The following is a 20,929-nucleotide window of genomic DNA, read 5'->3' on the forward strand; positions in this document are numbered from 1 at the left end:
AAAAAGCAGGGTTGCAGTAAGAAATTTATGGTGTGGGGATAATGTATCAATTATTACAGTAACAATAACAACTTCTGTTGCAAAATGTGTCCCAAATAAACAAATTATTCTATGATAAAATTTCCAAAAATGGTCTTAGGAAAGGTAAATCAGAAAGAGAAAGCTCTGCAGAGGAATGGAAAAATACCAGGTTTTGCTCAATTTTATAATCATTTCGCTTAATACTGAACTTAAGTATTTATAAGGCATGTAATAAATATTTGCTTAATGAATAACTTTCCCATGATTATACAACAATATGGATTGCAATTTTTAGGCATAACATTAGGTAATCACTTTATAAATATTTTTGGACTCCATAAATTAATTTAACATGAGGTAAACTCTCCATAAATGTTTCTGTACTGGATGAATTAATTATCAACTTGGGACAAGAATCCTGGCTTCTTCTCTTCTTGTGTCATGCTCAGTTGATGACCTTGAATTTTAATTTTGTTAGTGATCTATGCCATAGGTGTTAGCCCTGAGGTTGACTCAGTATTACCTTGTGATTTTTTTTTTAAACTCCTCACTAATCCTTGCAAAAAACTAATGGGAGAAACAGACTTCATGGCTTACCTTGTGCTCTGCTAAGACACTCAAATTTATTGTGCTAGGATGATTATGGTGTCACAAGGTGAAAGAACTTCTGCCAGCATTTTAAATTGTTTGCTATTCTGTCAGACTATGTGATGGGATATATTGTGTGTGAGTTGTGTTTCAGATACAGTGTGTAATTGTTAAACCAGTTGCTACTGTCACTGTTAATGTTGGAACCGAATGTAAGGACACTGTTGCTGAAGTGGCGATATTACTTGAGAGAATTTGTCATTTCCCTTTGTCCTACTACTTAGCCTTCAGTATATATGGAGTGGATTAAATTATTCCTATACAAGGTTCTGACAAGAATATCATGGGGTTCAAAACTCTGTGCTTTGGACTGACTTTGATTCTCTTTGCTTATTATATTTATACACCGTTACCAGAAAACATTGAAGAACCTTGGAAAGTAGGGGTCATCGATGCTCTTATAAAAACTACTTCTCTTACGGTAATTTTTTCCCCGCCGGGGGACTGGGATACCTTGTTATGAGTACATATAAACTTTCTTTCAATTAGTATTTTGAAAGAGACTTTGGTTTTCTTTTAGAACAAATTAGCAAAATAATATTAATTAATTTAATTATTAACAAACCAATTTAATCTCTAATACAAAGCAGAGGGAGATAAAATTGTTGCTGATAAGAGTCTATATCTAAAGATAAATCCATCATATGTTTTGATAAGAATAAAAGAAATGGTATCGTCTAAGTGGAAAATCTGGGGGGTTATTAAATCATTGGATTATATTTGATATTTCTGAGGGAACCTGAACCTCGTCTCATTCATTCTCTTAAAACTTACATGTCTATATTGATTATGTTTATATTTTGATGTATATTTTGTACCTTTACTATTTTAATATCTTTTTCTTTCTTAGTGGTTATCAAACTTTTTGGCCACAGAACTCTATAAGTTATTAAGGACCCTAAAGAGCTTTTTTATATTTATAATATTTATCAATATTTACTGAATTAGAAATTGGCCTCATTAAAAATTCTCTTAATGATGATGGTGATAATAATAAGCTCATTAAAGGTTAACATAGATAATAATTTTATTAAAGTTGAATATATTTTTAACACAAGAAAAATTAGTTATGATAGTGACCTTGTCTTCTATTTTTGCAAATCTTTTTAATATCTCTTTATGAAATATAACTGGATTATTGTATATGCTCTTGCATTTAGTCTGTTGCAACATCACATGTCTTGTAGCCTCTGGGGGAACCAGAGAACCACAGGGATTCTAAGACCACACCTTGAAAACCATTTCTTTTGTCTACCCTTCATCCTCAGGTGCTGGATTTTGGATTTTTTTGTGACAGTGACAGAATTTGAACTCAAATCTACCTCATTAAAAATATTTTCTCCCCTGTCAAAACATGCTGCTGTTCCTGAGGCCTATGAATGATGGTGACAATAGGAAGTTTTAGGGGAAATGCTTCAACAGACAGTAAATGATTAGAGGGGAGTAGTGCATGGTGTATGGAAGAGGCCGCCTAGTGTGCTACACAGAAGAGATGAGAGATCTGTCACCCTAGGTAGCTTGAGATGTCTACTGCTCAAAATCCAAAGTATGCTGAGTCACCCCTGGCCCCATTTTTTCCCTCTTTATTGCTAATGCTTCACCTTTTCATTCACTGGATAATAGATGAGCAAGTGCCAGCCCTATAGAGAAACCATAATGTTATCTTCTCGAATAGCTCATGTATCCTTAAACTTCAGAATAAACCAAAGCTTATTTCCTCATCAGTGTTAGCACATTCTGAAAGTATGCAGCTATAGAATTCAACTGTTGCTTTATCAGATGCAAAATAGAATTAAGACATTACACATCTAAAATAGAACTGACTACAAGTAGCTTACATACAAACGTATGAATTAATTATACTAATAATTTATCAGCTTCTGCTTGTTAAAGGGATAACCATTTTGTCCCTGTCATTTCTGAATTATAGTAACTCCAGGGATTCCCGGAGAGAATTTTAATTTTTTTAAATATATGCCAGGAAGGCAAACCTCACAGTTCTTGATACAATGGTGTGGAATAAGTATAAGACTATGCAGTTACATATTCAAATTAGAGACAGCCAAAAGTAGAAGAAAGAGCATGAGCATTAAAGACAATCAGATTTTAAAGAGTCTACTTAATGCTTTTGTGGCTCAATTCCTCCTTTGCAAAATAAGAAATGTAAACAACATGTTGCAATTTTTCTAGAACAATAAAGGGATGTGTGTTTTAAACATTACTTAGTGATGTCTAAATGGTGGCTGGTTATTGTTCAGTAAAGAGCTAGTCAGCATCTACTCATTGGAGCTGTGAGAGATGAAGAGCCAAAACTCTATAAAATTTAGATTTAAAGTGACATATTTACTAAATTGAAAAGCTCTTCACTATAATTATTTTCAACTAGCAGTGAAAATATTTAAGAATATTTTCAATATAAATTAATAGTGAAGAAAGCTAAAATGTGTTGACCATTTGCAATGTACCCTGACCAACTTTAATCTCTTGAAAAGTATTACCAAACTTTTACAACTGCACTTTGAAGAAGTCACTATTACTATCTTCATTTTAAAGACGAGGAAAATGAGGCACAGGGAATAAGTAAGCCAGCCAAAGACCTACAGTTGATAATTTGTGGAATTGGGAATCAAACCAGACAGTCTTGATTCAGACTCTTTTTTGTTTTCTCTTGCCAAATTTTACATTTAATTTTAACTTTGTGTATAGTAAAATTTGTTCTTTTGGTTATACGGTTTTATGAGGTTTAAGTTGTGTATAGATTCAAGTAACAACCATAACAATCAAGATGAAGGAATATAATCCTTTGAAATCACCTTTGTGCTGCTCCTTCCAGTAAAGCTTCCCCATCCTAAACACCTGGTCATCACTGCTCCCTGTATGTCCTTGTACATTGCCATTTCCGTGGTGTCATATAAATGGATTCATACTGCACATGGTCTTCTGAGTCTGGCTTAACACATTTTATCTAGTAAAATGCATTTGAGAGTAATCCATGTTGTTGAGAGTATCAAAAGTTAAATCCTTTTTAAAACTGTGTAGTATTCCATTATTTGAATGTGTCACAGTTTGTCCACAATGAATAGTTGAAGGATATTTGGGTTGTTTCCACTTTGGAGTGGATACAAATAAAGTTAGTGATAATTCATAGAGAGGCTTTGTGTGAACCAAAATTCCAATCTCTATTGGGTAAATACCTAGAACTGGATATACTGTGTGTTATTATACAGTGTGTGTTTAACTTTATATAAAACTACTGAATTGTTTTCCAAAAATCCTGTCTCATCTTCCATTCACATCAGCAGTATATGGTAGTTCTAGCAGTTCTACCTCTTGATCATCACTTAGTATTTTCTATTTTGCATTAAAAACCATTCTAATTAATGTAACCTCATTGATATCCATTTGCATGCCCTTAGTTCCTAAAGATGTGTATCTTCTCATGTACTTATTTGCTGTTTCATGTTTTTGGGAGGTGATGTGTATGTATGTTCAAACCTCTTCTTTGTTTCAAGAAAATTGGTTCTTTGTTTTGTTTTTGTCAAATGCTGAGCATTGTCCTATTCTGGACACAAGACATTTGGCAGGTATTTGATTTGCAAACATTTTTTCTTAGTCTGTTTCTTCCTTTTTAATTGTCTTAAGTTACACAACAAAAGCCTTGGATTTTGTTGAAGTCCAATTTATCTTTTTTTTTTTTTAATTTAGTATTATCTTTTGGTATTGTGTCTAAGAACTTTTGCCTAACCTAAGCTAAGATCACAAAGATTTTCTTCTATGTTGTCTTCTAAAAGGTTTGTTGTTTTACATTTTACATTTAAGTATTAGGCCCATTGTTAGTTAATTTCTGTATTAGGTGTGAGGAACAGGTCAAGGTACATTCTTTTTGCATATGGATATGTCTAGTTGTTCCAATTTGTTGAAACATCTTCCTTTCTTCGTTAAATTGTCTTACACAGTATGTCAAAAATAAATTGGACAAATTGGTTTATTTCTGGACTGATATTAATCTCCTCCCTGGATCTGTGAGTCCAGAATTTCCTGATACCGTATTAACTGTATTGACTATCATAGCTTGTTAGTAATCTTGAAACCAGGTTGTATGAGTCTTCCAACTTTGTTCTTCATTTTCAAAATCTCTTTGGCTGTTATAATTCATCTTTCTTTCCATGAAAATTTAAATTTATCATATTGGTGACCAAAAATTCTGATGAGATTTCGACTGGGATTAGGTTCACTCTATACATCAATTCAGAAGGAATTGACATTTTAATATTAAGTCTTCTGACAGTTAACTTAATTCTCAATTTAATTAGGACTTTGATTTCTTCCATCATTGTTCTATGCTTTTCAGCATATGAATACTCGATGTATTTTGTTTTATTTATAACTAAGTATTTTAAATTTTGGTACTGTTGCAACTGGTATTTTTAAATTTTGATTTCTATTCATTGCTAAATTTGAAATAAAATTGATTGTTTATATTGACTTTGTATCCTATGGTTTAGCTAAACCTGCTTATTCATTTTAAGAGTTTTTTTTATAGATCCCGTAATATTTTCTACTTAGATATTCATGTTTACTGAAAGCAGAGAGAGACTGTTTTTCCTTTCTTTCTGATATGTATAACCTTTTCTTCCTCTGCTTTATCGCATTGAATAGGACTTCCAGAATTAGGTTGGATGGAAAGCAAACATTCTTACTTTTTTCCAGCTTTTAGAAAAAAGTATTCAGTCTTTCACCATTTTTAAAAAATTTTTAAATGTTTATTTATTTTTGAGAGAGAGAAAAAGCAGAGTGTGAGTAGGGGAAGGGAGGGGCAGAGAGAAGGAGACCCAGAACTGGAAGTAGGCTCCAGGCTCTGAGCTGTCAGTACAGAGCCTGATGAGGGGCTTGAACTCACAAACTGTCATGACCTGAGCCAAAGTCGGACACTCAACCTACTGAGCCACCCAGGTGCCCCAGTCTTTCACCGTTAAATAAGATCTTGTTTTATTTTTTGTAGCTGCTTTTTATATTAAGAAAGTTCCTTTTTATGGTAAGTTTGCAGAGAATTTTTACCATGAAAAGATAGTGAGTTTAGCCAAATTCTTTTTCTTCATCTGTTAAGATGATATATAGCTTTTCTCCTTTCTCAGTGTCATGGGTAACATTGATTTTCAAATATTTTACTTATCTTGCTTCCTTGCGATAAAACTCAATGGATTGTGATACATTATCCTCTTTTTATACTGTTAGATTTGATTTAAAATTTTGTTGAGAATTTTTGCTTCTATATTGTTCTGTAGTTTTTCTTGTACTATATTTCTGATTTAGGTAACAAGGTAATGGCAACCCAATGAAATGAGTTGGAAAGCATTCTTTTGTGTTTTATTTTCCAGTAGCTATTGTGTAAGATTGGTTTCTCCCCTGAATATTTAGTATAATTTGCCAATGAAACAAACTGGGCCTTAAGTTTTATTTTTGTAAAATTTTCAATGCCAAATTCAATTTTTAAAATAGTTATAGACTATTCAAATTATCTATTTCTTTTTTATAAGTTGCGGAAGATTGTGTCCTTTCAGAAATTTGTAGATTTCTCAAGTTGTAAAGTTTATGAGCATAAAATCTTTTTTTAAAGTATTTTTTTATTATCTTTTTTATGTCTATAAGATCTGTAGTGATATCCCTTACTTCAATATTCATTTTGGTAATTTGGGTCTTCTCTATTTTTTTAGTTAGTCTACATATAAAATTGATTAATTTTATTCTCTGAAAAGAATTAGCTTTTGTGTCACTATTTTTGTATTTTTTGATTCGTTTTAATTTCATTGAACTCTGCTCCCCTTATATTTATTATTTCTATCTTTTGATTTCTTTAGTTTTCTTTTGATACATTTTTTCTAGCTTATAAGAGAGGAGCTTTAACTCTTGATTTGAGACTTAATTTCTAGTATGATAATTTAATTTAATAAATTTTCCTCCAACCAGTTCTTTAGCTACATGCCACAAATTTGAGCATGTTTTATTTTTATTTTATTCAAATCAAAATATTTTTTAATTTCCCCAGAGAATTTATGACACCTGAGGTGTTTTTTTTACACTGAAAACCATAAAACATGGATGAGACAAATTGAAGACACAAATAAATAAAAAGATATGCCATGTTAATGGATCAGAAAATTAGCATTGTTAAAGTCTCCATACCACACAAGGCAATATACAGATTCAATGCAATCCTGATCAAAATTCCAATGAAATTGTTCACAGAGACAGAAGAAACAATTCTAAAGTTCATTGAACCACAAAAGGTCCTGAATAGTCTAAGCAATCTTGGGAAGGAAGAATGGAGCTGGAGGCATCATAGTACTCAATTTCAAACTGTATTACAAAGTTATAGCAATAAAAACAATATGGCATTGGCATAAAAAGACACATAAACCAAAGGAACAGAATAGAAAGTCCAGAAATAAACTAAAGCATGTATAGTCTATTAATTTTTGATAAAGGCACCAAGAATACACAATGGAAAAAGGGTAATATCTTCAATAAATAGTGTTGAGAAAACTGGATATTCATATGCAAAAAAAAAAATAAACTGGACTCTAGTTTTATACCATACACAAAAATCCATTTAAAATGATGAAAGACTTCAGATTTTAATCTGAAACCATAAAAAATCCTGGAAGAAAACATAAGGCAAAAGCTCCTTGACATTGGCACTGGCAATGACATTTTGAGATGACACCAAAAGTGCAAGTAACAAAAAGCAAAAATAGACAAGTGGCATTCCATCAAACTAAAAAGTCTCTGCACAGCAAAAGAAACAAGATGAAAATGCGATCTGCAGAATGGGAAAAAATATTTGCAGACTACATTTCTGATAAGAGCTAACATCTAAAATATGTAAGGAACTCATGCAACTCAATAGCATTTTTTTTATTTTAAAAATAGGAAAATAGCCAGAATAAACATCCCCCCCCCCACCGAGAAGACATATAAATGGCCAACAGGTATATGAAAAGGTGCTTGAGATCACTAATCATTGGAGAAATGAAAATCAAAATCACAGAGACATCACCTCATACCTTTTCAGATGGCTGTTATGAAAAAGATAAAAACAAGTGTTGGCAAAGATGTAGAAAAAAGGGACTCTTGTGCTCTGTTGGTGGCAATGTAAATTGGTAGAACCACAATGGAAAACAATACGGAGGTTCCTCAAGAAACTAAAAATAAAACTATCATATGATTCAGAAATCCCTCCTCCAGATCCTTCTTCCAAAGAAAATGAGAGATATGTGCTCTTTCAAACTGATTCCAGCATTACTCACAATAGCCAAAATATGGAAACAACTTAAATGTCCATCAGTGGATGAGTGAATAAAAAAAAGTACATATATACAATGGAATATTACTGAGCCTTAAAAAAGAAGGAGATCTTGCCATTTGCGACAAAATAAATGAACCCAGAGGGTATTATGCTAAGTAAAATAAGCCAGACACAGAAAAATAAAAAAACTACATGACCTCACTTATACATGGAATCTAACAAAGTCTAATACATAAAAGTAGAGAGTAGAATGGTAGTTGCCAGGGGTGGGTAGTAGGAGTGAAGAGATGTTAGTTAGGTAGAATGAATAATCTAGAGATCTAATATTTCATAACATGGCCATAGTTAATAACACTGTATTGGATACTGGAAATTTGCTAAGAGAGTAGATTTCAAGGGCTCTCACCACATAGACAAAAAAGATAACTGTAAGGAGATATGTTAATTATCTTGACTATAGCAATCATTTCACTATGTATATGCATATCAAATCAAGTATGTAGTACACCTTAAATATGTACAATTTTTATTAAAACTATTTTTTTTACTTTGTAATATCTGGCAATTTTTCTATCTTCTGTTTTTGAATCCTAGCTTAATTCTATTATAGTCAGAGAACATAGTTTCTGTGAACTCAAGTTCTTCCAGTTTATTTGTTTTATGGCTTAGAATGTGGTGTATTTTAGTGAAAATTCCATATGCATTTAAAAAGGTTCTATATTCTGCCATTTTGTTCATTCTATAAATGTCAGTTATTCAGGCATTTTATATCTTTAATGATTTTCTGTATTTTTTCCCCTCAATTACAAAGTGAGAAGTGTTGACATTTATAATTATGTGGATTATCTATTTCTCTTCACAATTCATTCAGTTTTGTTTCATGTATTTTTGAGTTCTGTTTATAAATGTTTATTCATTTTGCACTATTGCCTTGGTAAATTGATTTTTATAATGATGGAATGCATCTCTTTAACCCTACTAACTTTTCATAGCTTACATAGATTTAATAGTTTACCACTTTTCATAGCGCATAAAATTTCAATCACATAGGTCTCTTTACCCTGACACTTGTATATATAGGTGTCATGTGTATTGTATTTATATGCATTAACCCCCATATATGTTAACACATTTTGTTTTCAACAGTAGTAAATATTTTAAATAATTTCAGAAGGAATATTAATTTGTTAATTTCATTCACCCTTTCTTCCTTGATTTCTGAATTCCGATATTCCCTCTCGCCAGTGTTTCTGGCCAGAAAGACAATTTTTAGTTAGGGTTTTAGTCATCCATTATATTTTACAGTTCTACATAACTGGGTCCACCTTCAGGGTGAAGCTTTGAGAGAAAAAATAAGGAAAAATAATGTATTATTCCTTAATACTCTTTGGATAACAGAAGACCCTTTTCACATTTTTCTCTGGGCAGAGAATCTTTGCTCAGTGTTTTACATGTCTGCCTTCACCATGGTGGAAAAGCTGCTCTCTGCAGATGGAACTGGCCTTGGAGCCTGACGAGAGAAAAAGGGAGAAAAAGAAAGGAAAAGAAAATGAGACCCACCTCCCTCCCCCCATTCACACTCTGCTGTATAAGATATGTATTTCCCAGTCCAATACCTGGAAATCAAGGATTTCTCTGGGGATATTTGCTTTCATCTCTTGGGTTGTTAAAGAGCTTGGTGTGACTTCAGGTCAAAGCCAGAGGGCAAGAGAGAAAAAAAAAGGTGAAACTCTCTTATGAATATTTCTTCCAGTTTTGACTTCCTCAAATTCTTTTTTTTTGTTTTGTTTACCTTTCAGAGTGCTCAGGTAGATTCTTTTCTGTCTAGAGTTTTTAGTTGTAATAAGTAGGAGAGATAGGCTTTAGTGAGCTTTATCTTGGCCAAAGAAAGCCATCAAAACCTTTCATTTTAACTACTTGATTACAAATAAAACTCAATAACTCATAAATGTATTCACCATGAATATATTCTTTAAGACTCCAAGAAAAATAAGTTGAGAAGAAAATATTGAAATTCATAAATACATGTTTTGAAACAAATATATTTGTTAAATATATTCAGGAAGAATATAGTATAAAACTACTTTGTGGTAAATTTGGAAAATATTTCCATCCCATGAATACACTCTTTGACAAACAATCTTTAAGAGTTGATCATTCAATGGTTTGACTTGGGACAAATTGATCCAGAACTTACGGATATTGGAAAAACAAATAATTTATGGTACTTAAATCCATGGTTTCCTTGCAAAAAAATAGATAAGTAATGTAAGGAGGAAGAGAAGAAAATTCACATCTCTTTTCATTTCTTGCCATAACTTGAGCCTCATCACTCATTTTATCCCTGACTGATCTGGCTTTTATCAGATGATAACTAACTGTAATTGAAGGAAATGACAAATGGAGGTAAAGTAAGTAACGGGTTTGGAGCGACTATTGAGAGCAGGATGAAAATCAACAGATGGGTTATTAAAAAGTCAAATGACTCACTCGTCTCCTTAATTCCCCAAACATAACAAATAAGATAAATCTTTCCTAAAAAATGTGTCTTCTCATTGCATCTCCATTTCCTCTGTTGCTTTCCTAGACTAGTGTCTCCTTTTCATCAGGATCATCTGAAAAAACTTTCTAGAGAAGGGATATGTAATGTTTATTTGCAGGCATTCTAAGGACTATTTTGGCAAAGCATTGACTTTTTCCCTTTCAATGTTTCAACCTCCAAGCATTTGTTCAAATTCATCTCCTTATACAATGAAACAATTTTACCTCTTATGACTGCCTTATGATGAGATTGGGGTCAAGAGGTGATAAGAGATGGGGATGTCTGCTGTGGATGTTACTTAGCTAAAAAAATAGTTATTTTCTATTTTGACATCAAAGTTTGAATGTGTCTTCTTCAAAATGTCTGCCTCAAAGAGATACGTAAAATGTTCTGTTTCTAGAAAAAAGCATCCAAGCAAGGAAAATAATATTTATGAAGAAAAATAGGTAAATACAAGCATCACATAACAAAAAAATAAATAATTCCAGATAGAAGAAAATATGCATTAGAAAGCAATAACATTATGTCTAAGAAAATTGCAAATGCCACTTTAAGGAGATCCCTGAACATGTGGAGAAGATTTTAAATTTGAAAGGCCAGCAAAGTTGGAGAAATCTCTTGAAGATTTGGGAACAAATGAGTGACAAGAGAGTTGGGTCTCAGTGAAAGTGCGATGAGCCTAGTATGAAGATCCCAAGGTCTTGCTGAGGTGTTGCCTGAAGTTATTTTCTGACTTTGGCATATCATTTCACCAGTTAGGTCTTGGTGTATTTTCAACTAAGATTAAGAAATTGTTGAAAATGAGGGCGCCTGGGTGGCTCAGTTTGTTAAGCATCTGACTTAGGCTCAGGTCATGATCTTGTGGTTGGTGAATTCGAGCCCTGATTGGGCTCTGTGCTGACAGCTCACAGTCTGGAGCCTGCTTTGGATTCTGTGTCTGCCTCTCTCTCATCTCTCATTGTTCTCATTCTTTTTGTCTCTCTGCTTAAGATCCAGTTTTCAAGGATAGTGCACTAAATCTACCTTAAGTTTACTTTCTCACCTCTTAACTAGTGAGTGGTTATCCTTGATCAACTGGCTCATCAAAGGTTTCAAATAATGGGAGTTGGTAGCTCCCTAAAGTGACTAGAACACTGTTACCAAAATAAGGGATGTTTATGTCTACTCAGATTCTAAAGGCAAAAGATGTCTATAACATGGAATTTGAAATTTGGTATTATCTCTCTGACCTAGCCTATTTCCAATCCCTAAAGATAAGTATATATTATGGATTAGATATGGCTGTCTACTTGATAAATGTTTGACATATAAATGTATATAAATATTATAAATAATGTTATACAAATATATAAGTACTATATAGAGACATATACTATATATTATATAAATATGTTTCTGATATGTAATAAGATACATACTTCTAATATATAATGTATATGTATTCTAATATATAAGATATAACATATATTTCTAATATATAATAAGATATAAATATTTCTATATATGTGTATCTATATATGTTTTAATTGAGAGCTTAATGGTATTTTAAAGCTAATTAAAGTGTCAATGTCAAAATGGCGGCTTTAAGGCCATATCATGTCAACAACTTATTATTCCTCATACAACTGTCATTTTTAAAATTCAAATTCTTCCTATTATACAATCTTTTCCTATTGTTCTAGTACTTAATAACTTCTTTCCTTCCATTTTTATGGGTTATTATAAAAAAACATAATTTAGTACTTTTATGTAGAGGAGTACCTGCCTTGTGTAACAGTGGCCTAGAAAAAATGGATTTACATTTTGCTTTGCTAATTACTGGTTATCTCATTTTGGTCAGTAAATTGGACTTACCAGGTGTCAGTATTCCCAATGTTAAAGCAGATGAGTTAGATGATCTTTAACACCTAGTAAAATTATAGCCACCTCATATAGGTATTGTAAATGCTCTGTAATAATTCTTTTGTCCCCACAGTATTTCAGGATTCATCATATGTGAACTATTCTTTGATATGTTACAAAGATGTTATAAAACTTACCAAAAATACTAAAGATAGTTTTATTTAAAGTAGCGTTTTTTCTTCAAGCATTTTTTAAAATAAACAAAATAACCTATTTGTAGTTGAAATAACTGAAATAGCTTTATTAGTAATGTGATAACCAGATGCTTCTAAAATTTTAAATAAAATTGACTGACCAATGAAATAACAAGAAAATATTGAGATTATATACATAAAGAAGTATAAAATCTGGAGTACCTGATGGCTCAGTCAGTTAAGTGTCTGACTTCAGCTCAGGTCATGATCTCACGGTTCATGGGTTTGAGCTCCACACTGATAGTGTGGAGCCTGCTTCGGATTCTCTCTCTTTCTGCCCCTTCCCTACTTACGCTTTCTTTCTCTCAAAATAAACTTTTAAAAAAGAAATAGTTTTTTTAAGAAGTATAAACTCTATTATTTCTCAGATAATTTTTCAGATAAAAGCTTAGAATTAAAAAATAAGTAGCCACAGTACAATGATGACATTTAATGAGATTACTCTTATTCCAAAATACAACATACTTAAGATTTATCTAGAAGCGACAATAGTATATGTGTCAGGATGTGCAATAAGAACTCTATGGTGTTATATTATTCCTTCTTCCATTTTGGTTGCATCTTTCTATGCATTTGGTATTACTTAAAATTGAAATATTCAATGTTTGAAATTTTTTTAACAGGCTACGTTATTGGAAAATATGGGTCTTATTGGATATGCGGAATTTTTTTCCGTGTTACTGAAATTGGACCAAATAGTACTAATTTCAGATGAAAACGTTACAGTGATGGATACAAAGTTTACTGACGTTCCAGTGTGTTTGTACTTGCCAAAGAAGAAGTCAGAAAGCCAGAGACGGGCTGTAATTTTTATTCATGGTGGTGCCTTTGTTATGGGAAGTTGCAGTAAGTGTATCTTATATAAACAAATGTATATGTGTGTGTGTGTGTGTGTGTGTGTGTGTGTTGCATATTATGTAGATATATATTCAAATATATTTGTATATATAACTGGCAGAACTTTATTTCTATGTTATTTGTGTTTGTGACTATGTGTATGTATCTTAGAGACTTTACCAATCATAGTTTAGACATATTTTTCACAAACTTCTTAGAAAATAAGTATATTAGATTTTATTTTTTCGAAAAACTTTATCAAATAAAGTCACATTGGCGTTGTAAAATTGGAAATTCAATTATTAACCTTAAAACCTAACTTTGAAATTACCAAATGACCTGACTTCAGGTTCAGAAAGATAGAAGTGAACAAGATATTGTAAATGTTGAGTCAGAACTGATATTATTTACAACTTCCAAGTAGCAAATACATGTTCATATTGTAGACTGTGATACAACAATACTTGTTTTGGGACTTAGAATCCAATGCATAATTCTGAACTTAAAATAAAACATAAAATAGAACTGTGTAATCAGCTGTTCCCATAAATGCTATCCCCATCTAGTGTTGGAGATGATTTTAAGAAATGCCAGTGGAGTAGCTAAAATGCTTATACATTCCACAAACATTCACACAGACACAAACTCAAACATGCTCTAACATACACACACTGAGTTATACATATTAACATATATACAGAGTTGCTTGTAGAATGTCAGTATTATGGAGTCACCACACAGCATAAAACACAAAGAATGTTTTACAAGACGCTCAGAAGATAGAAGAAGCTAATGGTAAGGCTCCTTTCCTTGAAGAACCCACAGCCTGGGTCATTAAACCCAGATTGACTCCATGATCTGTTAATGTTTCAAGACTACTACATATGCTACTGTAATCAGGTGGATGGTCAACTTTTATTTTGTTAGGTAAGCACATTCTTAGGTACTATTGTCACAGTCTTAGAAATAAAGAAATAGAGAATGATAAAGTAACTTGTTCAAAGTCCTACTATTAGTAAGTGGTAGAACCAGTAGTCAAAACTAAGCTTGTCAGCAGGACCCACAGCATTCACCCTCACACTACTAGTGAGCAGCCCCATCATGTGGCTTTAAGATGCTGTGTCCTATATGTCCTTACTTCCTCTCCTTCATGCCAATGACTATTGTAAACCTTCAGCACTCTTTCCAGCCCTCAGCTGATCCCTCCTGAGCTATCAGGGATGTATGTCCATAATCCACCACTGCTCCCCTCCTCCCACATAAGGACTTTCAAATGAGAGAGCCAAAGCATAAGAGACTGTTAAAAACTGAGAACAAACTGAGGGTTGATGGGGGGTGGGAGGGAGGGGAGGGTGGGTGATGGGTATTGAGGAGGGCACCTTTTGGGATGAGCACTGGGTGTTGTATGGAAACCAATTTGTCAATAAATTTCATATATATAAAAAAAATTATTAGCACCTTATTAATCCTCAGCTTCACTTCTTTCTAACTGTGTCCTAGGAAAAGGCATTTTTATCTTCGGGCACAGTTGAATCTCTCTACTTTGCTCTCTACTTTCTTCCTATTATTTGGTTTATCAGTACTTCTATTTCATTTTTCTACCTACAAGCATGTCATCCCAGTTGACTCCTAAGTGTTACTACCTCTTCTCCTTTGTTCCCAAATCCTTCTCTGTACGTAGTCCTCTTTTATTTCTCAGACTCATTTCTATACACTGTGGAGTTTGTTTTCCCCTTTTGAATACTTCTTTAAGCTGTGTAATTTGAGAATGGCCATTCCCTTCTGTTTCACTGAAATGGCCATTTCACCCTCTACTCCTTTGGTTGTGTGAAACAAATTTCTTTGAACTTCCTTTTGCCTCTCGCCTTTCCCTTCATCTGTATCTCCCTCTCCAAAACAATACAAATAGAAACAAACACAAAAACAGGTTCTCCATTTTTATACTTTATAAGTGTTCATGTTTCCCAGTATTCCTTTCTGTAGCTTTTGAATCTGCAATGCTCTTTTATTTAGTTCTTTAAACTTTTCAAACTTACCCACTCCCACCCACTGGCTGATTTCCCGAGGAATTTTATCACCGGTTATTTTCCTTCGTGGTTTTAGTTTATGCCGCCACTTTTCTCCAAATTCTTACATCACTTGTACTTAACATTTATTTCTCTGAGGTCTTTATGCATTCTCATGACTCTGTCTTTAAGTATATTTTCTTCTGCAATGACATTCTCCATTTGGTGGTAGTCATCAAATCTTATATCTTTGAATCCTTCTACATTACAACAGAAAAAGTGAAAATAGAGGGATTCCGCCAGTTAATCATATTTCAGTCACTATCCACAAATATAGATGGTTTTCTATTGTTCTTTATTGACAGGGTACACTTTTATATTCTTCTTTTTTTTTCTTTCATTTCAGGGCAGATGGCTTATGACTTCCTGAATAGATGGACAGCAAATAAACTTGGTGCTGTTGTTGTGGGAATAGAGTAAGGCAATCATGTTTTTTTTTTTTTTTAATTTGGGACTATCTCAGAATTTTAAGGCATTGTCAGAGTGAGAGATCTTAGTTGCTCATGATTTTTTTCTGAATTTCCAAAAATATACTGGAAAGACTAGCAAATGTCAAGTACTTTCTAGCTTCTCACTTACCAAGAAACTCTAACATGTTTTGGGCTTGAAGTCTCTAGCTGTATATCTGCACTATGTAATTTATAGGAGAGATGGGAAAAGAAAATTCTTCATACTGAGGGTGAAGTAGAGTATGCCTGAATTTACAAATGACTTTCCAACCATTGAGCCAAATAACTTACTATACTTAAATACTTATATTTCAAAGCTTTTAATTTTTTGCATTTAAAATTAAAGTTTATTTTTTCTCAAATATTATAAGGATTTTATTTTGAATCAAGTTTCTAAGTAGTGCTCATGATATAAAACATGGAATGTCATCTTGAAGAATTTTAACCTAAATAAATTTCTTATATTAGAGACTTTCAAATCATTTACTCTCTGATTTGATGCTTTTAAAATCTCTTGTGTCCTCCCAGCAGTGGTTCTGAAAAAATTTGAATTACCAATTACATTGAGAATCTGATGAACACTACAGAGCATCTCCCCTACTAATTGTTGTTTTGCTGAAAAGTGTACATGCAATTTTACGAGGATAAAGACACAATCCTTGTCTCTCTCATCTTCCCATAGAGCCAACATTTTAAAACCTTTATACCAGAATTTACTTTTTATTTTAAAAATAGAAGTTGGTAGTAAATCTGGGTTCAATTGGTGAGATTAAAATGTCAGAGTGGGGCCAATTTGGTTTATTGGACCTGTTGGTTAAACTGAGTTGCTTAGATACATGCAACTGAAGTTTAATTATATATGCTTTGTTACTTTCTCTTTTTTTCTTAAGCTATAGGCTAGCTCCTCAATATCAATTTCCTGTTCCCCTTGAAGATGTCATTTCTGTGGTCAGATTCTTTCTACAGGATAACATTCTTGCAAAATATGGAGTGGATCCTTCCCGAATCTGTATCTCAGGTGATAGTTCTGGGGGTACATTGGCAGCAAAAGTTACTCAACTGGTATGTTTTATGTGTTATATATGTTGATAGTACACATACGTTATAATTCTAACACAAAAGAATCATTTTATTTGTTAGGATATTTTTATTGGCCTTGTGTGTGTTTTTTAAAATTTAAATCCAAGTTATTTAATATATAGCATAATAATGATTTCAGGAATAGAATTTAGTGATTCATCACTTACAGATAACACCCAATGCTCATCCCAACAAGTTCCCCCCTTAATTCCCATCACTTCTTTAGCCCATCCCCCCCACCCAACACCCCACCAGCAACCCTGTTTGTTCTCTGGATTTAAGAGTCTCTTATGTTTGCCTCCCTCTCTGTTTTTATATTAACTTGCTTCCCTTCCCCTATGTTCATCTGTTTTATTTCTTAAATTCCATGTATGAGTGAAATCATATGGAATTTGTCTTTCTCTGACTAACTTAGTTCACTTAGCATAACATACTCTAATTCCATCCACGTTATTGCAAATGGTAAGATTTCATTCTTTTTGATTGCTGAGAAATATTTCATTGTATGTATATACCACATCTGCTTTTTCCATTCATTAGTTGGTGGATGTTGGGCTTTTTCCATAATTTGGCTGTTTATAGCGTTGCTATAAACATTGGGGTACTTGTGCCCCTTCGAATCAGCATTCTGGTATCTTTTGGGTAAATACCTAGTAGTACAATTGCTGGGTCCTAGTGTAGTTCTATTTTTAATTTTTTGAGGAACCTCCATGCCGTTTTCCAAAGTTGGTTTGTGTTTTACACTGTGAAATGGCAAATATATAAAACCAACCTAATGTCCTTTTGCATAATTTTTTCTGTAGACAGATGTGGCTTTAGAGGCATTAAGGGGAGACTACATATATTGCTAAATAAGGATTTGATTCAGCCATCAAGTTTCAGAAAAATAGGACAATGTCTAGGAACTACTATTGAATATCACAAGGGATTTTTTGTTCTACTTAGCTAAATTGTAAAATCTTCCAAGCATTTGGCATTATTGTAATCCATGTTTTAAATCCAGTAGAATGTCATCAGATAGCATTTGGGGCATGTGCCATGCTTGTATGGAAGAATCACTACTGTGATGAAGAAGAACGATGGCCTAGGCTAAACTCTTGCTTTGTATAGTTAAGTAATAACCATCCAAACAATTGATATATTTGAAAATTGAATTCAGCCCCACACATAGTTCCTACTCCCAAAACCGCTTATGGAACAAAATTAGCATAAGAGGAGGGACATATACATTTACAATCAGCAGAATCTATTTACTTATTTTGTGGGATCACTTTTACTAGCTTGAGAACGTATCTGTTGAATCTCTATGCTTCATTTTTGTTTATATGGTCACCGTTTCTTCCACTCAGTTTATGAGATGATCCATTTTTTTTTCTAGAAAATTATCTGTCTGAGGATGCTAGGGAGGGACCAAGGGCATAGGAGAGATTCTGTTAGGGAAATTGGTCTTAGCTTCTTTATGAACTTGTGGCACTGACTATACAATGAGTATACATTTTAGAGTTGGCTGGATATCATTTCCTCTTGTGAGGTACTACTGAGATTACAGTTAATTGCCTCATTTGGTATGTCACCTACTTTGGTGAGGGGATTGGCTTTCAAAATCACTCTCCAGATACCTAGACTTACATGTGCTATGGCAGCAGGAATAGCCATTTGCCCAGATGTCATAGTTGTAGAAGCTGGTCTGTGGCTCAGGTAATTTTTCTTGAGAGATTAACTCTCCTGTAGTGTTTAGGACTAAGACAGAAGGAACGGGGAATATATGGTGGCTTTTCTCACCCCATCACTGAGAGCTTAGGATACCTCATACCTCTGGTAAGAAAGAGAAACTCCAGATACAATGCTCCATGTCTTTGCCTGCCCTTCAAATTTTCATAAATTCCTCTGCTTATTTACCATCACAATACATTATGTTCTCCAGAAGGCAACTTGTATATTAGGAATATTTCCTTTAACTTGGTCCAACTCCTTCTGAATTTAGTTAGTATGTGTGTTTGAGCATTCATATTTTATTGTTATAGTCTATCTTCTCAGGTTACTTTAGATCAAAAAGTGATTTTTAAACATAGCTCGTAATCTTCTCTAAGAATCTCATTATTATAATTTTATTTCATGGTCATATATGAATAAACATGTGTAAGTGTTTGATGTATATGTGTATCATAACTGCTGAAAGCGGGCTGATGCATTTTAATGCCCTTAAAATAAAGTCTAAATATTATAAAAAGAAATAACCATTAGGTCCTGTATTGGTTTTGTAACTATTTACATCATAACTGCTCATATTATTGGAGTAAAACCTCCCAATCGTATAGTTTGGAGTCTTTTCACATTTTATTATCAATTTTTTTCAGGTACAAAATGATCCAGAATTCAAAAATAAAATTAAGGCACAAGCTTTAATTTACCCTGGCTTGCAGGGGGTGGATGTTTTAATGCCCTCTCACCGACAAAATGAGCATGGTCCGATTCTGTCAAGGGATATGGCAATTAAAATGGGATGCCTGTACTTGACCAAGGATAAAGCACTGCCCCAAGCAGTGAGAGAAAATCAACATATGCCCCATGGATCAAGACATCTGTTCAAGTTGGTTAACTGGAGTACTCTTCTTCCTGAAAAATATAGAAGGAATCACATATATACTGAACCAATTATTGGGAAGCTTAACTCTTCGTATCCAGTATTTTTGGATAGCAGGTTATCACCCTTGTTAGCCACTGATTCCCAATTAGAAAAATTGCCACTAACTTATATCATCACCTGTGAACATGATATCCTAAGAGATGATGGACTTATATACGTCTCACGACTTCGAAATGCTGCAGTTAACGTTTCTCATGACCACATAGAGGATGGGATCCATGGAGCACTTTTTTTCATGACAACACCATTTTACTTACGTGTAGGCATTAGAATAAGTGATAAATATATTAATTGGCTTGAAGAAAATCTATAAATAGTACATGTAGCTAGCGAATTATTTATTTAGTAATATAATCCAAAGGTTATATTTGAAAGTTTGTGACTTTAAGGAACAGAACAATGATATTCTTTTTGAATAAATGTAAGTTTAAAAGCAAAGATTACTGTGTACCTTTGAACAAGTTACTTAATTTCCCTAAACTTGGATCTTTTTTTTTTTTTTTTCAACGTTTATTTATTTTTGGGACAGAGAGAGACAGAGCATGAACGGGAGAGGGGCAGAGAGAGAGGGAGACACAGAATCAGAAACAGGCTCCAGGCTCTGAGCCATCAGCCCAGAGCCCGACGCGGGGCTCGAACTCACGGACCGCGAGATCGTGACCTGGCTGAAGTCGGACGCTTAACCGACTGCGCCACCCAGGCGCCCCTAAACTTGGATCTTAATAAATGTAGAGATTCACTGTATTAATCCCATTAAATACAATTTATTTTGCTTGATAAGTTTTAAATATGCACCAATAATAGTAATTTTTTTTTTTTTTAAAATGTGATTACAAACAAAACAAGCAGGACAGTATCCAGGTAATGATAGGAATGGTAGTGGTAAGTGAGGAGAAAATTTAAAGAAGAAAAATCACAATGGCATTTGTGTGTATGAGGAAAACTACATTATATTGAAAACCTATTTTTTCAATTAATGGTCCATACATTAATTGTATTCACCAAATGTAAATTCCATTAGGTTTTTTATTTTTTTCAATTCACCTAATACAAACAAAATCTGCTTTCAAATATATTGCTCAGTTTCTTATAGAAGGAAAGGATTAACATGTAGACTATAAATTCTTTCAAAAGCCTAAATATTTGGCTCTCACTATGCTTTTTTTTTTAAATTAAGTTTATTTATTTATTTTGAGAGAGAGCACAAGTCGGGGAGGAGCAGAGAGAAGGAGAGACA

The 20,929-nt window shown here is 33.2% G+C and overlaps 1 protein-coding gene across 1 annotated transcript; it reads left to right on the forward strand.

Moving 5' to 3' along the window:
- Window positions 1–952: 952 nt before the first annotated feature.
- LOC124526047 (arylacetamide deacetylase-like 2) lies at window positions 953–20,005 on the forward strand. The gene is made up of 5 exons (XM_047098753.1): window positions 953–1,090; window positions 13,237–13,459; window positions 15,863–15,932; window positions 16,856–17,027; window positions 19,403–20,005. Exons 1-5 carry the CDS (start codon window positions 953–955, stop codon window positions 20,003–20,005), a joined length of 1,206 nt encoding a protein of 401 aa, XP_046954709.1.
- The last annotated feature ends 924 nt before the right edge of the window (window positions 20,006–20,929 follow it).

Source organism: Lynx rufus, unplaced genomic scaffold, assembly GCF_022079265.1.
Source record: "Lynx rufus isolate CCGP_SWC_20201006 ecotype Redwood Valley unplaced genomic scaffold, mLynRuf1.p SCAF_5, whole genome shotgun sequence".
Classification (NCBI taxonomy): domain Eukaryota; kingdom Metazoa; phylum Chordata; class Mammalia; order Carnivora; family Felidae; genus Lynx; species Lynx rufus.

Coding starts and splice junctions, on each gene's coding strand:
- LOC124526047 (XM_047098753.1), top strand. CDS start 953: ATGGGGTTCAAAACTCTGTGCTTTGGACTGACTTTGATTCTCTTTGCT. Junction 1,091..13,236: donor TAAAAACTACTTCTCTTACG/GTAATTTTTTCC, acceptor TTTTTTTAACAG/GCTACGTTATTGGAAAATAT. Junction 15,933..16,855: donor GCTGTTGTTGTGGGAATAGA/GTAAGGCAATCA, acceptor TTTTTTCTTAAG/CTATAGGCTAGCTCCTCAAT.